Source organism: Mus caroli, unplaced genomic scaffold (assembly GCF_978045245.1).
Source record: "Mus caroli unplaced genomic scaffold, Mus_caroli_1 scaffold_4, whole genome shotgun sequence".
Classification (NCBI taxonomy): Eukaryota; Metazoa; Chordata; class Mammalia; order Rodentia; family Muridae; genus Mus; species Mus caroli.
Window position 1 is genome coordinate 79,513,011 of NW_028227259.1, and position 15,445 is coordinate 79,528,455.

The 15,445-nt window shown below is 42.6% G+C and overlaps 2 protein-coding genes and 1 long non-coding RNA gene across 8 annotated transcripts in view; 1 reads left to right on the forward strand and 2 right to left on the reverse strand.

Moving 5' to 3' along the window:
• Aasdh (aminoadipate-semialdehyde dehydrogenase) overlaps window positions 1-52 on the reverse strand; it is a 31,639-nt gene extending 31,587 nt beyond the window's left edge. For 4 of the 6 annotated variants that reach the window (XM_029476921.1, XM_021162881.2, XM_085836772.1 and 1 more), the window contains exon 1: window positions 1-32. The gene's annotated coding sequence lies outside the window, so the exon portion shown is untranslated. The other 2 variants (XM_085836773.1, XM_085836775.1) reach the window with 2 other exon arrangements.
• Window positions 53-148: 96 nt separating this feature from the next.
• Window positions 149-10,162, forward strand: LOC115031102 (uncharacterized). The gene is made up of 3 exons (XR_003836688.2): window positions 149-1,096; window positions 7,271-7,468; window positions 9,575-10,162. It is a non-coding gene; the product is annotated as an uncharacterized LOC115031102 (long non-coding RNA).
• The window catches only part of Ppat (phosphoribosyl pyrophosphate amidotransferase), a 29,479-nt gene continuing 21,533 nt past the window's right edge, over window positions 7,500-15,445 (reverse strand). Inside the window, exons 7-11 of the mRNA XM_021161829.3 lie at window positions 13,761-13,912; window positions 13,369-13,496; window positions 12,189-12,410; window positions 10,157-10,277; window positions 7,500-9,619 (exon numbers count right to left, since the gene is read on the reverse strand). Coding sequence (XP_021017488.1) covers window positions 9,423-9,619; window positions 10,157-10,277; window positions 12,189-12,410; window positions 13,369-13,496; window positions 13,761-13,912 — 820 coding nt within the window. The 3' untranslated portion in view covers window positions 7,500-9,422. The remainder of the gene's footprint in view (window positions 9,620-10,156; window positions 10,278-12,188; window positions 12,411-13,368; window positions 13,497-13,760; window positions 13,913-15,445) is intronic.

A 15,445-nucleotide genomic window follows, 5' to 3' on the forward strand; every position in this document is an offset into this window, starting at 1 on the left:
CTTCTCACGACAGCGCGTGGCGTGCACTTCCCAGACCAGCCGCAGGCGCTCAGGAGCCGTAAAACAGACCTCTCGCGTCATCTGTGGGCGCCCGCGACGTCACGCCCGCGTCGGGGGCGGGCTCTCTCCTACGGGTTCCGCCCAGGCGTGGCGCACGGACCTCCGCCGCGTTTGCCCCAGCGGGTTTGGTCCGTGCGGATTCAGCCCTGCGGTACGCTTCAGGCAACATGCCTGTGCAGGCGTGTGCGATTGCAACATACCCGTGCCTGCGTGTGCGTCTGCGTGAATTTGCGTGTCCCGTGTGGCTGCAGGGGCCAACGGATTCCCTGGAGCATAGTCTCAGGTGGTTGTGAGCCACCACATGGATGCTGGGGACCTAGAAGGGACCTCTGGATGGCCAGTGAGCTCCCTTGACAGCAGAGCCATCTCTCTGAGACCCGGAGTCTCCTCGTTCCTAAAGTGCGGGTAGAAATATCCCAAAGTCTGAAGTAAAGTAATCACCGCCTAATTGGCGAGTAAATTGGGCTTAGCCCCTCCACACCTTCTGGGAACATACTCAAGATTGGTTGCGACCGTCATGGCAGCGGTGAAGTATACCAGGGAAGCCTCCTGTCAGAATGAAACTGCTAACTGGCGTCTGCAGCTGTTAACAACACTTCCCTATGAAGAAACACAGGCCTGTCTGAGGTCAACAGCGGTCCCTAAAGCCACTGTATGCCTGGATGTGTGTTTTTTCCCGAGGGGACAATTATTACAATAAATGGGAAGGGTGACCACAGTGGTGAGTTACTGTGCCCTCGTAAAGAGGAAAGGAGAAGGGATTTTTGTATCGGTTCCTGTTGGAAGGAGAGGTGGGAGTGGCTAAGCACTATCTACATACAGCGCCTTAAAAAACAAAGGAGTGTGTCCTTATCTGCTGGAAACCAGAAACTTGTAAGGGTCCATGAAGAATGACACCCTGGACTCAAATAGTATGTAAACACAAAGTGTGTTTTATTCTGTAGAAGTTCAGCGTGGTGGGGTCTTCCCCATTACAAGGACAGAGTAAAAGCAAGTGAGCTCGCAGGCTCCATTGAAAGCACATTGGAATTCCAGGGTAGGTGAGCTTTATCTTACTTTATCTCTAGGTATTGTTACTGGGAAGTCTAGAAATCTTTGCAGAGGAAGTCTGGAAACTGTTGCTGACCCATTGTCCTTACCTCAGGCTAGGTGGCCAGGCAGTCTCAGATAGCAGGGCAGTTCTGACTGCTTGAAGCCTTTTTTTTTTTTTTTTTCCTAGTAACTGATTTGCCTGGCCTTAGGCCTAGTCTCCTAAACTGCTAATTTGAAGCCTGTCATGGAATCAGGCCAGCCTTCTCATCTGTCCCCCCAAACAGTGCAGGAAATACCCATTTGGAAACCACATTTTTCCTGTGTACTATGGGCCTCGCCAGACACCTTTTTAAGTGTTATATTTGTTCTTGTTAGCTTTCTATTGCTGTGATAAAACATGACCAAAAGCAACTTGGGGGAACCAAGATTTATCAAAGCACTACCACCATCACAAGTCAGCCCAGGAACTCAAGGCCTGAATCAGAGACTGTGGAATAATGGTGGTTACTGGTTTGCTTAGCTTGCTTTTTCTTTCTCTCCTTTTTAAAAAGTGTTTTCTGTGTATAGGTCTTTTAAGTGCATGTTTATGCAACACATGGTGCCTGGAGCAAGGCCACAAAAGGATCATATTATGTCGTCTAGAACTGGAGTTAGTTGTTGAGTCACCCTGTGGATACTGAGAATTAAACCTGGGCCCTCTGGAAGAGCAGCCCACCTGCCCAGGGGTGTCATTGCCCACATCAGTCATGTAGCAAGAATGCCCAATGTGACATTTTCTCAGTTGAGGTTCCCTCTTTCCATATGACTCTAGCTTGGATCAGGCTGACAAAGAACTAGCCAGCACACTTGTCTTTTCTCTCTCTAGAAAGAACACCATCTTTTTTTTTTTTTAAGATTTATTTATTATTATATCTAAGTACACTGTACCTTTCTTCAAACATACCAGAACAGGGCATCAGATCTCATTATGGATGATTGTGAGCCACCATGTGGTTTCTGGGATTTGACTCAGGAGCAGTCAGTGCTCTTAACTACTGAGCCATCTCTCTAGCCCAGAACACCATCTTTTACCTGCCCAGTGGACCTCTCCTCTTAGCCTCCTGTTCACCTTGATGCTCTGTTGTTCCAGTCTCTGGTCAACGACATCAGAACCACCTGGGATGATTTTAAAGGGGGATCCCAATTCCTTATCCCTGTAGGCGTTCAAGCTTTTCCAGTCAGGGCCTGAAGTTTACACTTTAAAAAGACCTTCATTGTGAGCTGCTTTTTCCAATACTTTCAGTATTTCACGGCTTTATTTAAGGAATTCTTTAACTCGCTAACCCAACCCATAACACCTCATCCTTTAGATGTCTGACTCCAGCATGGTTTGTTTGTTTTGTTTTCTTCTCAATATTGCCATGTTGACCTGGAAGTTCAAGAACCTCCTGCCTTAGCCTCCCATGTGCTGGGATTATAGGCCTGTATCAGACGCAATGCCTCTTTCTATTAGCGCAAGAGTTTCTATCTAGGGATCTTAGCTTGGTTTAGTTTTTTTCCCAGTGAATAAAGAATTTAAAAGACTGGAAATGAATCACAGCAAACATCTTTTATTAAAAGCCAAAGTATATACGGAGTATATACATTCTCTCACTAGTGGAGAGGGGATTTTCAAAACCAAGTCCCCCTCACCCACTCTCTCTGAACATTTAAATATTTTTAGTGGTACAGGGTGGGTCCCCCCTCTCATTTTGGATTGGCCAACTCCAACAGATAAGCTTCACACAAGCAGAGACATGTCCAGGACTGACCATGGGCACGTGAGCAGAGTGGAAAAGGCCACCAGGCTTCCGTTCTGAATGAAGACATGGTGATTATCCATGGCCTCTTCCCATCTGTCACAGAAAGGAGCTTCAGTTGGGGAAGTGCCTCCATGAGAACCAGCTGTAAGGCATTTTCTCAATTAGTGATATCAATGGTGGCATCCCTGGGCTGGTAGTCTTTGGTTCTTTAAGAAAGCAAGCTGAGCAAGCCAGGGGAAGAAGCAAGCCAGTAAGGAACATGACCTCTGCATCAGCTCCTGCTTCCTGACCTGCTTGAGTTCCAGTCCTGACTTCCTTTGGTGATGAACAGCACTGTAGAAGTGTAAGCTGAATAAACCCTTTCCTCCCCTCTTGGTCATGATGTTTGTGCAGGAGTAGAAACCCTGACTAAGACACCTACCTTCAATAATTTGTGTTTTCCCCTTTCCTTCCCAGTTGCTTCTTTTCTTCCTACTGTTTTTGAGCTATCTCATGTTAAAGACACTTTTCTAGAGTGTAATAATCCATAATCATCCGTTCCTATTTTATTTTGACCAAGCCCGCTCAGTCAGTCAACAGGTTCTCCAGCGCAGGAGTGAGGATTAAAAAGAAAAAAGGGTAGACAACATTGTAGCATGACCCCAGTCAATATTGAGACTGAAGGCAAATTTAATTTTTCCAATCTGCTTTTTATACCACTTAAATTACATGCAAGTATTAAGGGCTAGCAGTACAATGAGCTAACAAGGCAGTAAGCAAAGTCCCGTGACTACTCCAGTTGTTTAAAAGGCCTGTCATAATAACCAAAATACTTGAGCCCACTTCCTTGTCCAAGCCCAAAATCTTGCCTGAAGTCTACCTCTTTTGTTCCATCGTAAGATTAAAATTCCTGCCTTAACCTACTATTCCCTATTATAGCCTAAAGTTAGATTCTTGCTGAAGCCTTGTCATGGCCAATGTCAGATTCCTACCAGAAGGCCATTTCCTTGTCCTTGGCCAATGTCAACACCCGAAAAGGCTCTCCACATTTTTAAAAGATTTACTTATTTCATTTATATGAGTGCACTGTCGTTGTCTTCAGACACCCCAGAAGAGGGCATCGGATCCCATTACAGATGGTTGTGAGCCACCATGTGGTTGCTGGGAATTGAACTCAGGACCTCTGGAAGAGCAGTCAGTGCTCTTAATTGTTGAGCCATCTCTCCAACCCCAGTTCCTATTTTAAAACTTTTTTTTTTCTAGACAGGTTTCTCTGTCTAGCCCTGGCTGTCCTAGAACTTTGTAGACTTTGTAGACCAGGCTGGCCTTGAACTCAAAAATCCGCCTGCCTCTGCCTCCAGAGTGCTGGGATTAAAGGTGTGCGCCACAACGCCCGGCTCAATTTAAAGCTTTCTAAAAATCAAGGATTGCAGAGTAGGGTGGATCTCAGTTCAGTATCTGTTCAATGCTGTCTCAGTTGATACAGCATGGGCAGATTTTGAACTCCATGTACCAGGGCCTCAGCATCTAAAGCAGATGAGATAGCAGATGTGCACCACACTTAGACTCATCTTGCTGGCAAGGTAAACAAGTGTTACGGGATGAGGTTCGTGAAACTGGAAAGTGGTAAACAAGTCTGTCAACAGGAGGGAACAGAATGCCGTTTATTGTGAACTTACTGATAGTCTGTGGTCCTAGCCAGAGCAAGGCCTGCTGTTTTTGTGAATCGACAGGTGTTGCAAGGCATCTTATACTGTGACCCCCAAGACTGTGTACTGGGGAAAAAAACCTGTCTAGTTATAGGGCTCAGCCCTAGTGCACACCTTTAATCCAAGAGCTTTCTGTTTGCTTGTAAACTAGATTAAATAAAGTCAACCATAGGTTGTGAGGTGGAATGGCAACCATTGACAGGGAGTGAACATAGGGAAAATACAAGTGAGAGGAAGTCAGAGCAGATAAAGAACAGGAAGTAGGAGGGAGCAACACTCAGTTTGAAGGGCTTTTAAGATAGTGTGGAGAACTAGTTTCTTCCTTCTGAAATGAGGAAGGTCCAGTGGGTGCTTTTCCAGCCTTTCTGAGCTAGCAGGCTTTCACCACAGCACCTAGCTCCTGAGGCTTCATTTGTAAAATCAAATGTTTGAGATTTTGTTTTAAAAACAGGCAAGCAGTCTCTAGATGGTCCATCCTTTTGTCTCAGCTCCAAACTTTGTCTCTGTAACTCCTTCCATGGGTGTTTTGTTCCCAATTCTATGAAGGGGCAAAGTGTCCACACTTTGGTCTTCGTTCTTGAGTTTCATGTGTTTTGCAAATTTTAACTTATATCTTGGGTATTCTAAGTTTCTGGGCTAATATCCACTTATCAGTGAGTACATATCATTTGAGTTCTTTTGTGATTGTGTTACCTCACCCAGGATAATGCCCGCCAGGTCCAGCCATTTGCCTAGGATAAGTTTCTATCCAGGGATCCATCCCATAATCAGCTTCCAAAAGCTGACACCATTGCATACATTGCTGATAGGACCCTGATATAGCTGTCTCTAGTGAGACTATGCTGGGGCCTACCAAACACATAAGTGGATGCTCAGTCAGCTATTGGATGGATCACACAGCCCCCAATGGAGGAGCTAGAGAAAAGTACCCAAGGAGCTAAAGGGATCTGCAATCCTATAGGTGGAACAACATGATGAACTAACCAGTACCCTGGAGCTCTTGACTCTAGCTGCATATGTATCAAAAGATGGCCTAGTCGGCCATCACTGGAAAGAGAGGCCCATTGGACTTGCAAACTTTATATGCCCCAGTACAGGGGAACGCCAGGGCCAAAAAGTGGGAGTGGGTGGGTAGGAGGTGGGGGTAGGGTATGGGGAACTTTTGGGATAGCATTGGAAATGTAAATTAGGAAAATACCTAATAAAAAAAAGATAATAAAATATACGTGAATTAAAAACAAAACCAGGCAAGCATATTCTTGCTGCAAAGCTGTGTATCTCTCCATGTTTTGTCTCCTTATGCTGGTACCGTTGGCAGTAGACCAGTGTTTCCTGGGAGAATTTGCTGGCTAGTGTGGTGAGGTCTATCTAGCTGAGTCTAAACACTGAGACAGTTGTCTCTCTAGCCTGACCCCTCAGAGCAAGTCACTACTCCCCACTGTCTTACGTAGGGCTTCTATTGCTGTGAGCACACACCATGACCAATCCAAGACAGCCAAGCTACGGGTTTCTAGTGAGTAAGTTAATCCTATCACAAGCAGGAGCCCAACAGCAAGCAGCAGATAGAGTGAGACAATCAGATAAGTCCAACAGGGGACAAAAAAGGATCCCAGGCAAGACTTCCTAAGCCTATCCGACCAGAGGCCATTTTTATATTATTTTTATATTATGGGATACGCACTGGGCTTCACTTTGGGGAGTAACTCACCCTCAGCTCTGTTCATAGCCTCTTTCCTCACCATCTGCTCTCAAGGACACATTATTTTCATTTCGGGGCTGTTTTGTTCTTCTCTCCTTTCTCAGAGCTGGAGCCCAGCCTGGCCCCGGACAACTGGTCCTGGAAGACCCTCTTAAGGCAAACATGTTTAGGGAGCCGACAAGATGGCTCTATGAGAAGGCACTTGCTCAAACATCACCTATAACTTAGTGCACACGCGCCCCCTCCCACAAGACTAAAATAAAAAACCCAGACGTGGTGGGTGCATATCTTTAATCCATTCCAGAGCTCAGGAGGAGGCAGGCATATTTCTGAGTTTCAGTCTAGCTGGAGTATTCTACTGAGACCCTTTTTCAAAAAAAAAAAAAAAAAAGAAAAGAAAAGAAAAGAAAAGAAAAGAAAAGAAAAGAAAAGAAAAGAAAAGAAAAAGGTAATTCTGAACCAGGCCTAATCCCAGCACTCGGGAGGCAGAGGCAGACAGATTTCTGAGTTCGAGGCCAGCCTGGTCTACAAAGTGAGTTCCAGGACAGCCAGGGCTACACAGAGAAACCCTGTCTAGAAAAACAAAATGAAACAAAACAACAACAAAACACCAAACCAAACCAAAACATCTCGAAAAACAAAACAACAACAACAAAAAAAAAACCAAACCAAACCAAACCAAACCAAGTCACCAGGCCAGGCCAGAAGGGTGGATTTTAGGTAACAACTCTGAGCACTATGAACCAGAGGGCTGGGAACTGAGGAGAGCTTCGTGCTTCAGTCTTAGGATCCAGGCCTTCAAGGCACGTCCCTGCTCATCCGACCCTCCCAGACACCTGTAAACTGCTTCGTCCCTGCCCTACAAGCTTCCTGCTTCTAGATGACTGGGTTACTCAGTGTTAATATGTGTCTCAATCTTGGGTTGCTTCCCAGCCTATCTCCTTTAACACTAGATAGGACCCCATTGTCTGGATGTATTGATTTGTTCATTTTATGTTTGGATGTTTCAGGCCCTCCAAATTACATTGAACCATGAACCATGCCTCCATCATTTCCAAAGAAATTGTTCCACACGGTGTTGACTTGACATTCTATTTCCCAATTACTCTACTACCCTCCTACTTGGCATGTTTGCCCAGCTCACAAGAGATGGACTATTTATTAAAATTCCTGAATCAGAGAAACAGGATCTCACCAGCTGGTGCCAGGTTAGTACTGTTTTAAAAAAGCACACATAAACACATTTATTACATATATTTGCAGCAAAAAAAAAAAAAAAGAAAGAAAAAAAAGGCCAAAACAGAAAGTAGGTTTATATTAGTTTGGGACGTTGTGTTCAAACACATTTTTCATCTTTTGAGCATATAGTACTCTAGTTATATACATTTAAAGCAGAGAAAACAAGGCTTGAAACTGGTAAAAAAAAAATGTTAATTTAATCCATATTCAGAAACTTGTAAAATAAAAGCATATAATGAAGAAATAATTAAGAAAGTTGTACAAACGACCTTGGTTATTATTTCGCTTTATAAAATATTCCAATAAAACAAAATAAAAACTATGGAAAACACAAAAGTCAAATTAGAGATTTTGGTTGTAGAACCTTCCCTGAGTTTCTGTGTAAAACATCAAATTTTAAAAAGGCCATTTAAAAGTTGACCTAAAGGCCTTACCCCTCCTCACTGCCACGGGAAATGCATTTAACGTAAGAGGCTGCACCCACTGAAATGGCTCTGGGTCTGTGAAATGCCAATCTGCCTGTGTCTATGCCACACAATAACCTCAGGCCCTGCAGCACATGACCGTAAAGTACTAACATTTTATCTTGACCTGCCATTATGCAACGCATGATACTATAGACCAAATGTAGACTAATAATTTCAGTTATTAATAAATATTATATTTCTAAGTGGGTTTGGAAAGTATATAACAAATTTTGGCAACAATATAGAAATAGTTATTTTTCCATGTGAACAATCTTACACAAACAGGAGTTAGTAAATCACCTCAATCCACTGAATCTGCATCATAAAAAAATTAAAAATGTCACCTAACAAAATACCTAACAAAATAAAGTAGAAAAAACATGATTATGAGCTAACACTTGGGTACAGGCAATCTAATTCCCAAAACAGTGGCCTTTAAGAAAATCAGCCCTAGTATGTGTCTATTTGCTCTGTTTAAATCATACGTATAATATGTATACAAGTATACATTTCTGTGAATGATCAAGCACTCAATTCAAACAGTCAAGTTTAATCAACCTAGGATAAAGTCTTATTTGAAATTAAAACTTTCTCTTTCCAATGTACTAAGTTATTTGCTAGAGTAAATATTTTCTCCTCATGTGTAGGAAAAAAACAAAAAACAAAAGGCTCCAGATGTATTTTTTAGTCATTCATTACATCCCAAAGAGAGATGGGAAAGGACTGTAAACCTGTACATCTCCCCCCATCACAGTGAAACTGAAAACTAATTCAGCAAAAGGTAATTATCATCAGCTTCTGAGAGGCTGATGGCCATGCACTGTAAAACACAGGGTGAAACATCCTACAACAGGCACGCACATTCCTACTAGGTATTAAGTGTATGAACGATGGATGGGGGGTCCCAGGCACAGAAAAGACTTTTTATCTTGAGACAGGAAAGCCCAGGTTCGCCTTGAACTCAGGATTCTGCCTCAGCTTCCCATGTAGGTTTTCATTTTTTAAGAATTGTACACTGGTCCTCAGAGCCACACGTGTATGGGGTGGAAGAATCTTAAGATCAAGGCCATAGTTACAGGCTTGACCGTACAGACTAGATACCTATGGGGCACAATGAACTCAAATTCTTCATGAAACTTTATAAAGCCCCTGTACAGAACACCCCCAATCTAGCCTCTTTTAAACCTCTCAAGCATGGTTCTGGGAACGGCCACTAACCCCCTGCCTGCTCTTGCGTGAAAAGTCAGTCCTTGTACAAAATGAATCCTCAGATGTTGCATTACATGTAATCTTCATGTTCAATATAGCAATTTAATAATAACCTCAGAAAATCTCAAAGCTTAAAGTATACATATATAAGCATGTGGTATCCACTTGGTACCAACTGAGTAACAACAGTATGTAAACCACTTCTTGATGACCCTACAGTCTGGAAGCAACACATCTGTCCAGGCAGCTACCATTCTAGGTCCACAGGGTACTGCCCAGTGAGGCAAGCCGTACAGTGTCCTGTCTTTTCAAAATATTCCAAACCATTTCCATTTTCTTGAATTGAAATATCACATTTTTTCACTTTCTGCTTTTTAAATTTTATTTCTTGTTGCACAGATGAAACCAGTCCTTCCACTGACAGATACACAACGCTGTTTGCTCCTGCAGGAGGAAGGGAAAACATGTCTCACCACAACACAGCTACATCGTCTAAGGATGAAAACTTCTCTTAGCCTTCCTAAAAAAAGGAAGCCCGACATGATGACATAGCCTGCATGCAGTACCTGCTGCTTTGTCAGCTGAGGCTAGAAGACGGTGCTAAGTTCAAGCCAGCCAGGACAATTCAAACTTTTAAAGGAGAAGGAAACTGGGAATGCATGTGATAGATCCTCTGTCTCCTGATCTTGCTTGGCTACGGTTCTAATATAAAGTGTCCCAATCCCCTTTACTCTTTGCAACAGTGCTTAATGTTATGCTTATTCTGGGTATGCAGTCTCCACACGCTGAACTCTGTGATTACAGACATAACTACCCCATGGAACACTACAAACTTAACCCTGGTCCCCCAAAACTTGCATAGCCAGAACCATAACCACTATAACCCAGTGCTCAAATTTATCTTCCCACTGATTGCTGTTTTATACGAAAGTACACTTAAAATTTAAAACAGTTACTATTTACAGAAATGTTAATTCCTACCGAGGTACTCTGCAAGACAATCAAATTCTGGTTTATTGGCTATGAGCTCTTCTTTTGTAGGAATGTTTATTCCCATGAAGCACGGATATTTTATTGGCGGTGAAGCAACTCGAATGTGCACCTTGTAGGGGAAAAAAAAAAATCACATCATATTCTCATAGTCTAGATTATGCATTCCTGTTGAATGGCTGTACATTGCTAGTGCTACTTTTGTTTTGTTCAAATGCCTAAATGGTACTTTGTTGACCTTTATTCTACCATAGTAAAAAATAAAATCTGCTAGGTTATAATGAAAATCTTACTAATCATAACACAGCTCCCTCCGTCTAGTATTGTTTTTTTATCCTTTCTGTTTGGTCCATTTACATGGTTATAACCAGTAGCTACATTTTAATTTTAATCTTCCATATTATAAATCTACATATAGATTTAAATGGCCACACTATATTGTATCACACAGGCAGGAGTGTCACTTTATACACTTAATCTATTTGCAAGGTATGTGGCTAGCAATTCTTTTTTACTATAGCCAACAGATGCTGAATTTACTATATTCCCTTGTTTCTACTCTTAACTTTCATAGTTTCAACAGTGAGATTTGCAGAACCATAATCAGTCATAAAAAACCTGGAAGACCCTAGTATTCTTGAAATGTTCTAAATATAGGCCATTCTTAATGCTTTCCATCACAATTTTCAAATTCATTCAACTATTAAATATATATGGCATCTTCTATAATTTAAGGGACTGAAATATTTAAAGTTAGAATAAAGTTTAAAATTTAAAAATACAACTGTACATAAGGTAAATGTGCATCTTGGAGATGTTAATTCAAATTGTTAAAAGAGAACAAACACTGCAATGAACTGAGTCACACATTCTCTGGGTTTTTCAAAGAACTTAAAAATATTTTAAACTATTTTTTGTCTATTAAAGGTACAGTAACATGATGGGCTGCCTAGTGTTCTGTCAACGTCAAGTCATCTGAGAGGAGGGAACCTCAATCAAGAAAATGCCTCCATCAGAGGAAGCACCTGGCCTCACAGAGACTGGAAGTGCCAGGGTGGGGAACCTGAGCAAAGGAATAGGGGGAGAGGGGTAAGGAAGTCTGGAGGCAAAGGTGACTGATGGCAGTGAGTAGGATGTAAAGTGAGTAAGCAAGTAAATAAATAAATAAGGAAAAAAAAGGGTGTGTGTGTAAATGCCTCCATAGTTCCAGTTGGAGGCAGCCCCGTAAGGTATTTTTCTTAATTAGTGATTGATGGGAGGGGGGCCAGCCTGTTGTGGATAGTACCATCCCTGGGCTGGTGGTCCTGGGTTCTATAAGAAAGCTTGCTCTATATGAGGAGCAAGCAAGCCAGTAAACAGCACCCTCCATGGCCTCTGCATCAGCTCCTGCCTCCAGGTTCCTGTCCTGACTTCCTTCAATGAGGAACTGTGATATGGAAGTGTAACCTTTCATCTCCAACTCATTTTTTGGTTGTGGTATTGAATCGCAGCAATAGGCTAAGACACATGACGTCTAAAGGAACAATATATAACATTAATTCAGAAATATTATATTGAGAAAAATGTTTGGGCTTTTTGATTGTCGTTTTTGAGATAGGATTATCAACAGCCACAGCCGGCCTTAAACACTTGATCCTCTGCCACTGCATCCCAAGTCCTAAACCTTAGCTTTTCAATCTATTAAAGATTAAACTTGATATAGTGTAAGAGTAGTTAGCACAGCCGGGCGTGGTGGCGCACGCCTTTAATCCCAGCACTTGGGAGGCAGAGGCAGGTGGGTTTCTGAGTTTGAGGCCAGCCTGGTCTACAAAGTGAGTTCCAGGACAGCGAGGGCTACACAGAGAAACCCTGTCTCGGAAAAAACCAAACCAAACCAAAAGAGAGTAGTCAGCACATGTTTTCCCTATTGCTGCCCAACTACCATAGAGCAATCTGATAGGCAGAGTTTCACAGATACAGCACTTTTTATGCCAACAGCATATGGTTCATTGTTGGTGCTACACAGATGTTTTAAAATACTCACCTCTTTTGCACCGGATTCTTTGAGGAGTTTTATGATGGGTGAGATAGTATTGCCCCTCACAATCGAATCATCTATGAGAACGATCCTTTTGCCTTTAAAGTTGTCAGACAACACACCAAACTTCTTTGCAACACCGAGTTGTCTTAACCTCATGTTTGGTTGAATGAAGGTTCTTCCTACGTACCGGTTCTTACACAGCACTTCCACGTATGGCAGCCCACACTGATGGAGGGGAAATAAATGCACATTAGTAGCCTGTTAGAGACAAAAGGTATTCAGCCATTCCTCAAGGTAACTAGCTGTCTGTAGCACATGTACATTTAGAAGCTAAGTACCCATGCTCCTCTATATTACCACCAATTCTGCATGTATTCATAATGCCATCTTGGTGTGAGAAGTGTTTCACTATGTTGCCTAGGCTGGCCTCCAACTCAAAGCAATGCTTCTGCCTTGGTTTCTCTATCATTGGGGTTGAAAGCCTATGCTACCACAAAACAGCCTTTTTATCTTTTTAAAAACTGGAGGCCACAATTACTTTCAAGTAAGATGCTGGACCAGACACTTCCTCTGTGTGACCCTACGAAGAGTCAGAATAAGAGAAAATAGACTGTATACCAAGGAAAGGAAGAAGTGCAGTGGAAACTCACAAAGGAGTTAGCACAACAGTTAGTTCTAAAGGGCATGTGACAAGAAAGCAGAGGAGAGCTACTGTGGGGAAGCAGGAGTGCAGAGCGGGTGGGGGAGGGATGAATAAAAACACCGTAAATGCCACTCACATGGAAATGTCACAGTGAAATCTATTCTGTGTGCTGTTAATCATTTAAAATTAGAGCCAATATTCTAATCTTTGGGTGATTAAAAACTACTTATTGCATGCGCTCATGGCTCAGCCCACTCTTTCTTGAAAGAGATGTCTAATAACTCATGCACAGGAGTCAACATTAGATCCCATTAGGTCACATTTTTTTATTTCACTGCCAGGTGACCAACTCACAGGTCATAATTAAAAATACCTGCCAGTTGGTGGTGGTGGCGCACACCTTTAGTCCCAGCACTTGGGAGGCAGAGGGAAGCGGATTTTTGAGTCCCAGGCCAGCCTGGTCTACAAAGTGAGTTCCAGGATAGCCAGGGCTATACAGAGAAACCCTGTCTCGAAAAACCAAAAAAAAAAAGTAAATACCTTTGTTGCATATCCCAGTGCTGCAGGCGTAGCAGACTCTGGAACTGTGCTAACCAAGTCCGCCTCCACAGGTGCTTCAATTGCCAGCTGCTGACCACACCGGTACCTTACTGTATAAACCATTTGGTCTGGAATGTTTGGAAAGGAAACCAAACTGTCTTAACTTTGTGTAATTTCACCTTAACATGTATGAGACAATCTTTATCACTTAAAGAAAAACAAAACCTAGCGGTTGCAAAGGGGAGCAGTTATGACTTGTAACTCAGTAACAGACTCACAGTATACAGCCATGTTCCTCCCCAGAGCCACAGAAGCCTTTGGGCCAAGGGCTCTCATGTTTCAATAAGATAAATGACATTATTTAAACAGTCAGAGGGAAGAAATATACTTACCTTCAAACATACTATCTGGTCTTGCAAAATAAACATATTCAAAGATACAAAAAGCCACTGGGTCTCCGTTAGACCTTGGAATTATATCAAGAGTTCTGATACCATGTCTGGATATTTCTACAATTTCTCCGGGTTTGACTTCATGGCAATATCTTAGGAAAAACACACAAACAACCAGAAGACATTTGTGAAGCTTATCATTTTATACAATGAATATATACTAATTTTTAAAAGGCAAAAGGAAAAGATTTTTAATCTCTCTGTTGCTTTTAAAATGTAAGGTTTTAAAAGCAAGGGACCTGTATTTTATTGATTTTTGAAAAATAAAGAGGTCGGTAAGTACTCTCCTCCATGTGCCCACTTTCAAGTCTTGACAGTGCACACATTCTCTCTACAATCTATATTATCACTTCACTTTGAAAGTTACTCTGCCCTTTTTTGAGAGAAAGAGGAGAGGGTGTTTTAATTAATTTTTACTAGCTTGACTTAAGGAGCTGGCGAATTGTTCAGTAGGTAAGGACCCTTGACAATCTAAGATTTGATCTCTGGAGCCCACATGGTAGAAGAAAAAAACAGTCTCACAAGTTGTCCTCTTACCTCTTTAAAGGTGCCTAGTAGCACACATACACCTTCACAACACAAAATCAATATAGAACAGACAGACACCTCTCCTCGGCTGCTCCCCAGGGGCTGGGATTATAATGTAACCAGCTTACTTGGGTGCTAGAGATCCAAGCTCAGGTCTGCATGCTCACACAGCAAGCGCTTTACCAACGGAGCCATCTCTCCAGCTCCTGAGTTCCTACTTTCTAAAGCCAGCCTGTGGCCAGTGAGATGGCTCAGTGGGTAGAGACGTTTGCTGCTAAGCCTAAAGACCTTAGTTTGATCTCTAGGGTACAGGGTGGAAAAAGAACTAACTCCTACAAGATAGCCTTTGATGTTGCATGTGCCCCTCCCTACAAAAATAAATAAATGCAACCATAAAGTAAAACTAAAAGGTGTGAGCTGCGCAGTGTCTCAGTCTGCAAGTTCAGCTCTCGGGAGGAAGAGGAAGGAGAGTTACCACGGGCTGCAGGGTGGCCTGGGTTAGAGACCTAGGATCAAAACCAAACACATACACACGAGGGGAAACAAAACAATCAAGTGAGTAGTGACATTTTAAAGACTGATAGGATTTTCAGAATCAGAAGGTAGCATTGGAACATTAAAGTCAGTACTATTGCTATGCACACCATAAATAACAAAAATAATATTCAGATGGACAGTGGTGGCACAAGCCTTTAATGCCGGCACTTGGGAGGGAGTGCTCTCGGCAGGAGGATCTCTATGAGCTCAAGGGCAGCCTGGTCTACAGAGTGAGTTCTAAGAGTTTCAAGTTCCCCACTACCAAGCTCTGGGCATTAGGTGTGTGTCACCAGGCCTCACAGAGAGTCTGCTCTTTCCTCTCTCACCAGCCCTCCTTGGGGGTAGGGTGGGGTGGGGATGCAGAAGGGAAATGAGACACAGTATCCTCCATATATGTGTACAAAACTCAGGGTTTTTTTCAAAGTTATAACCTCACTGTCTCATATTCATGCTAAGAATACAGGCTAGGAATATAGGAATATTGGTGGGAACTTTTTCTCATAAATGTAGAGGGAGAGCCGGGCTTGGTGGCGCACGCCTTTAATCCCAGCACTCGGGAG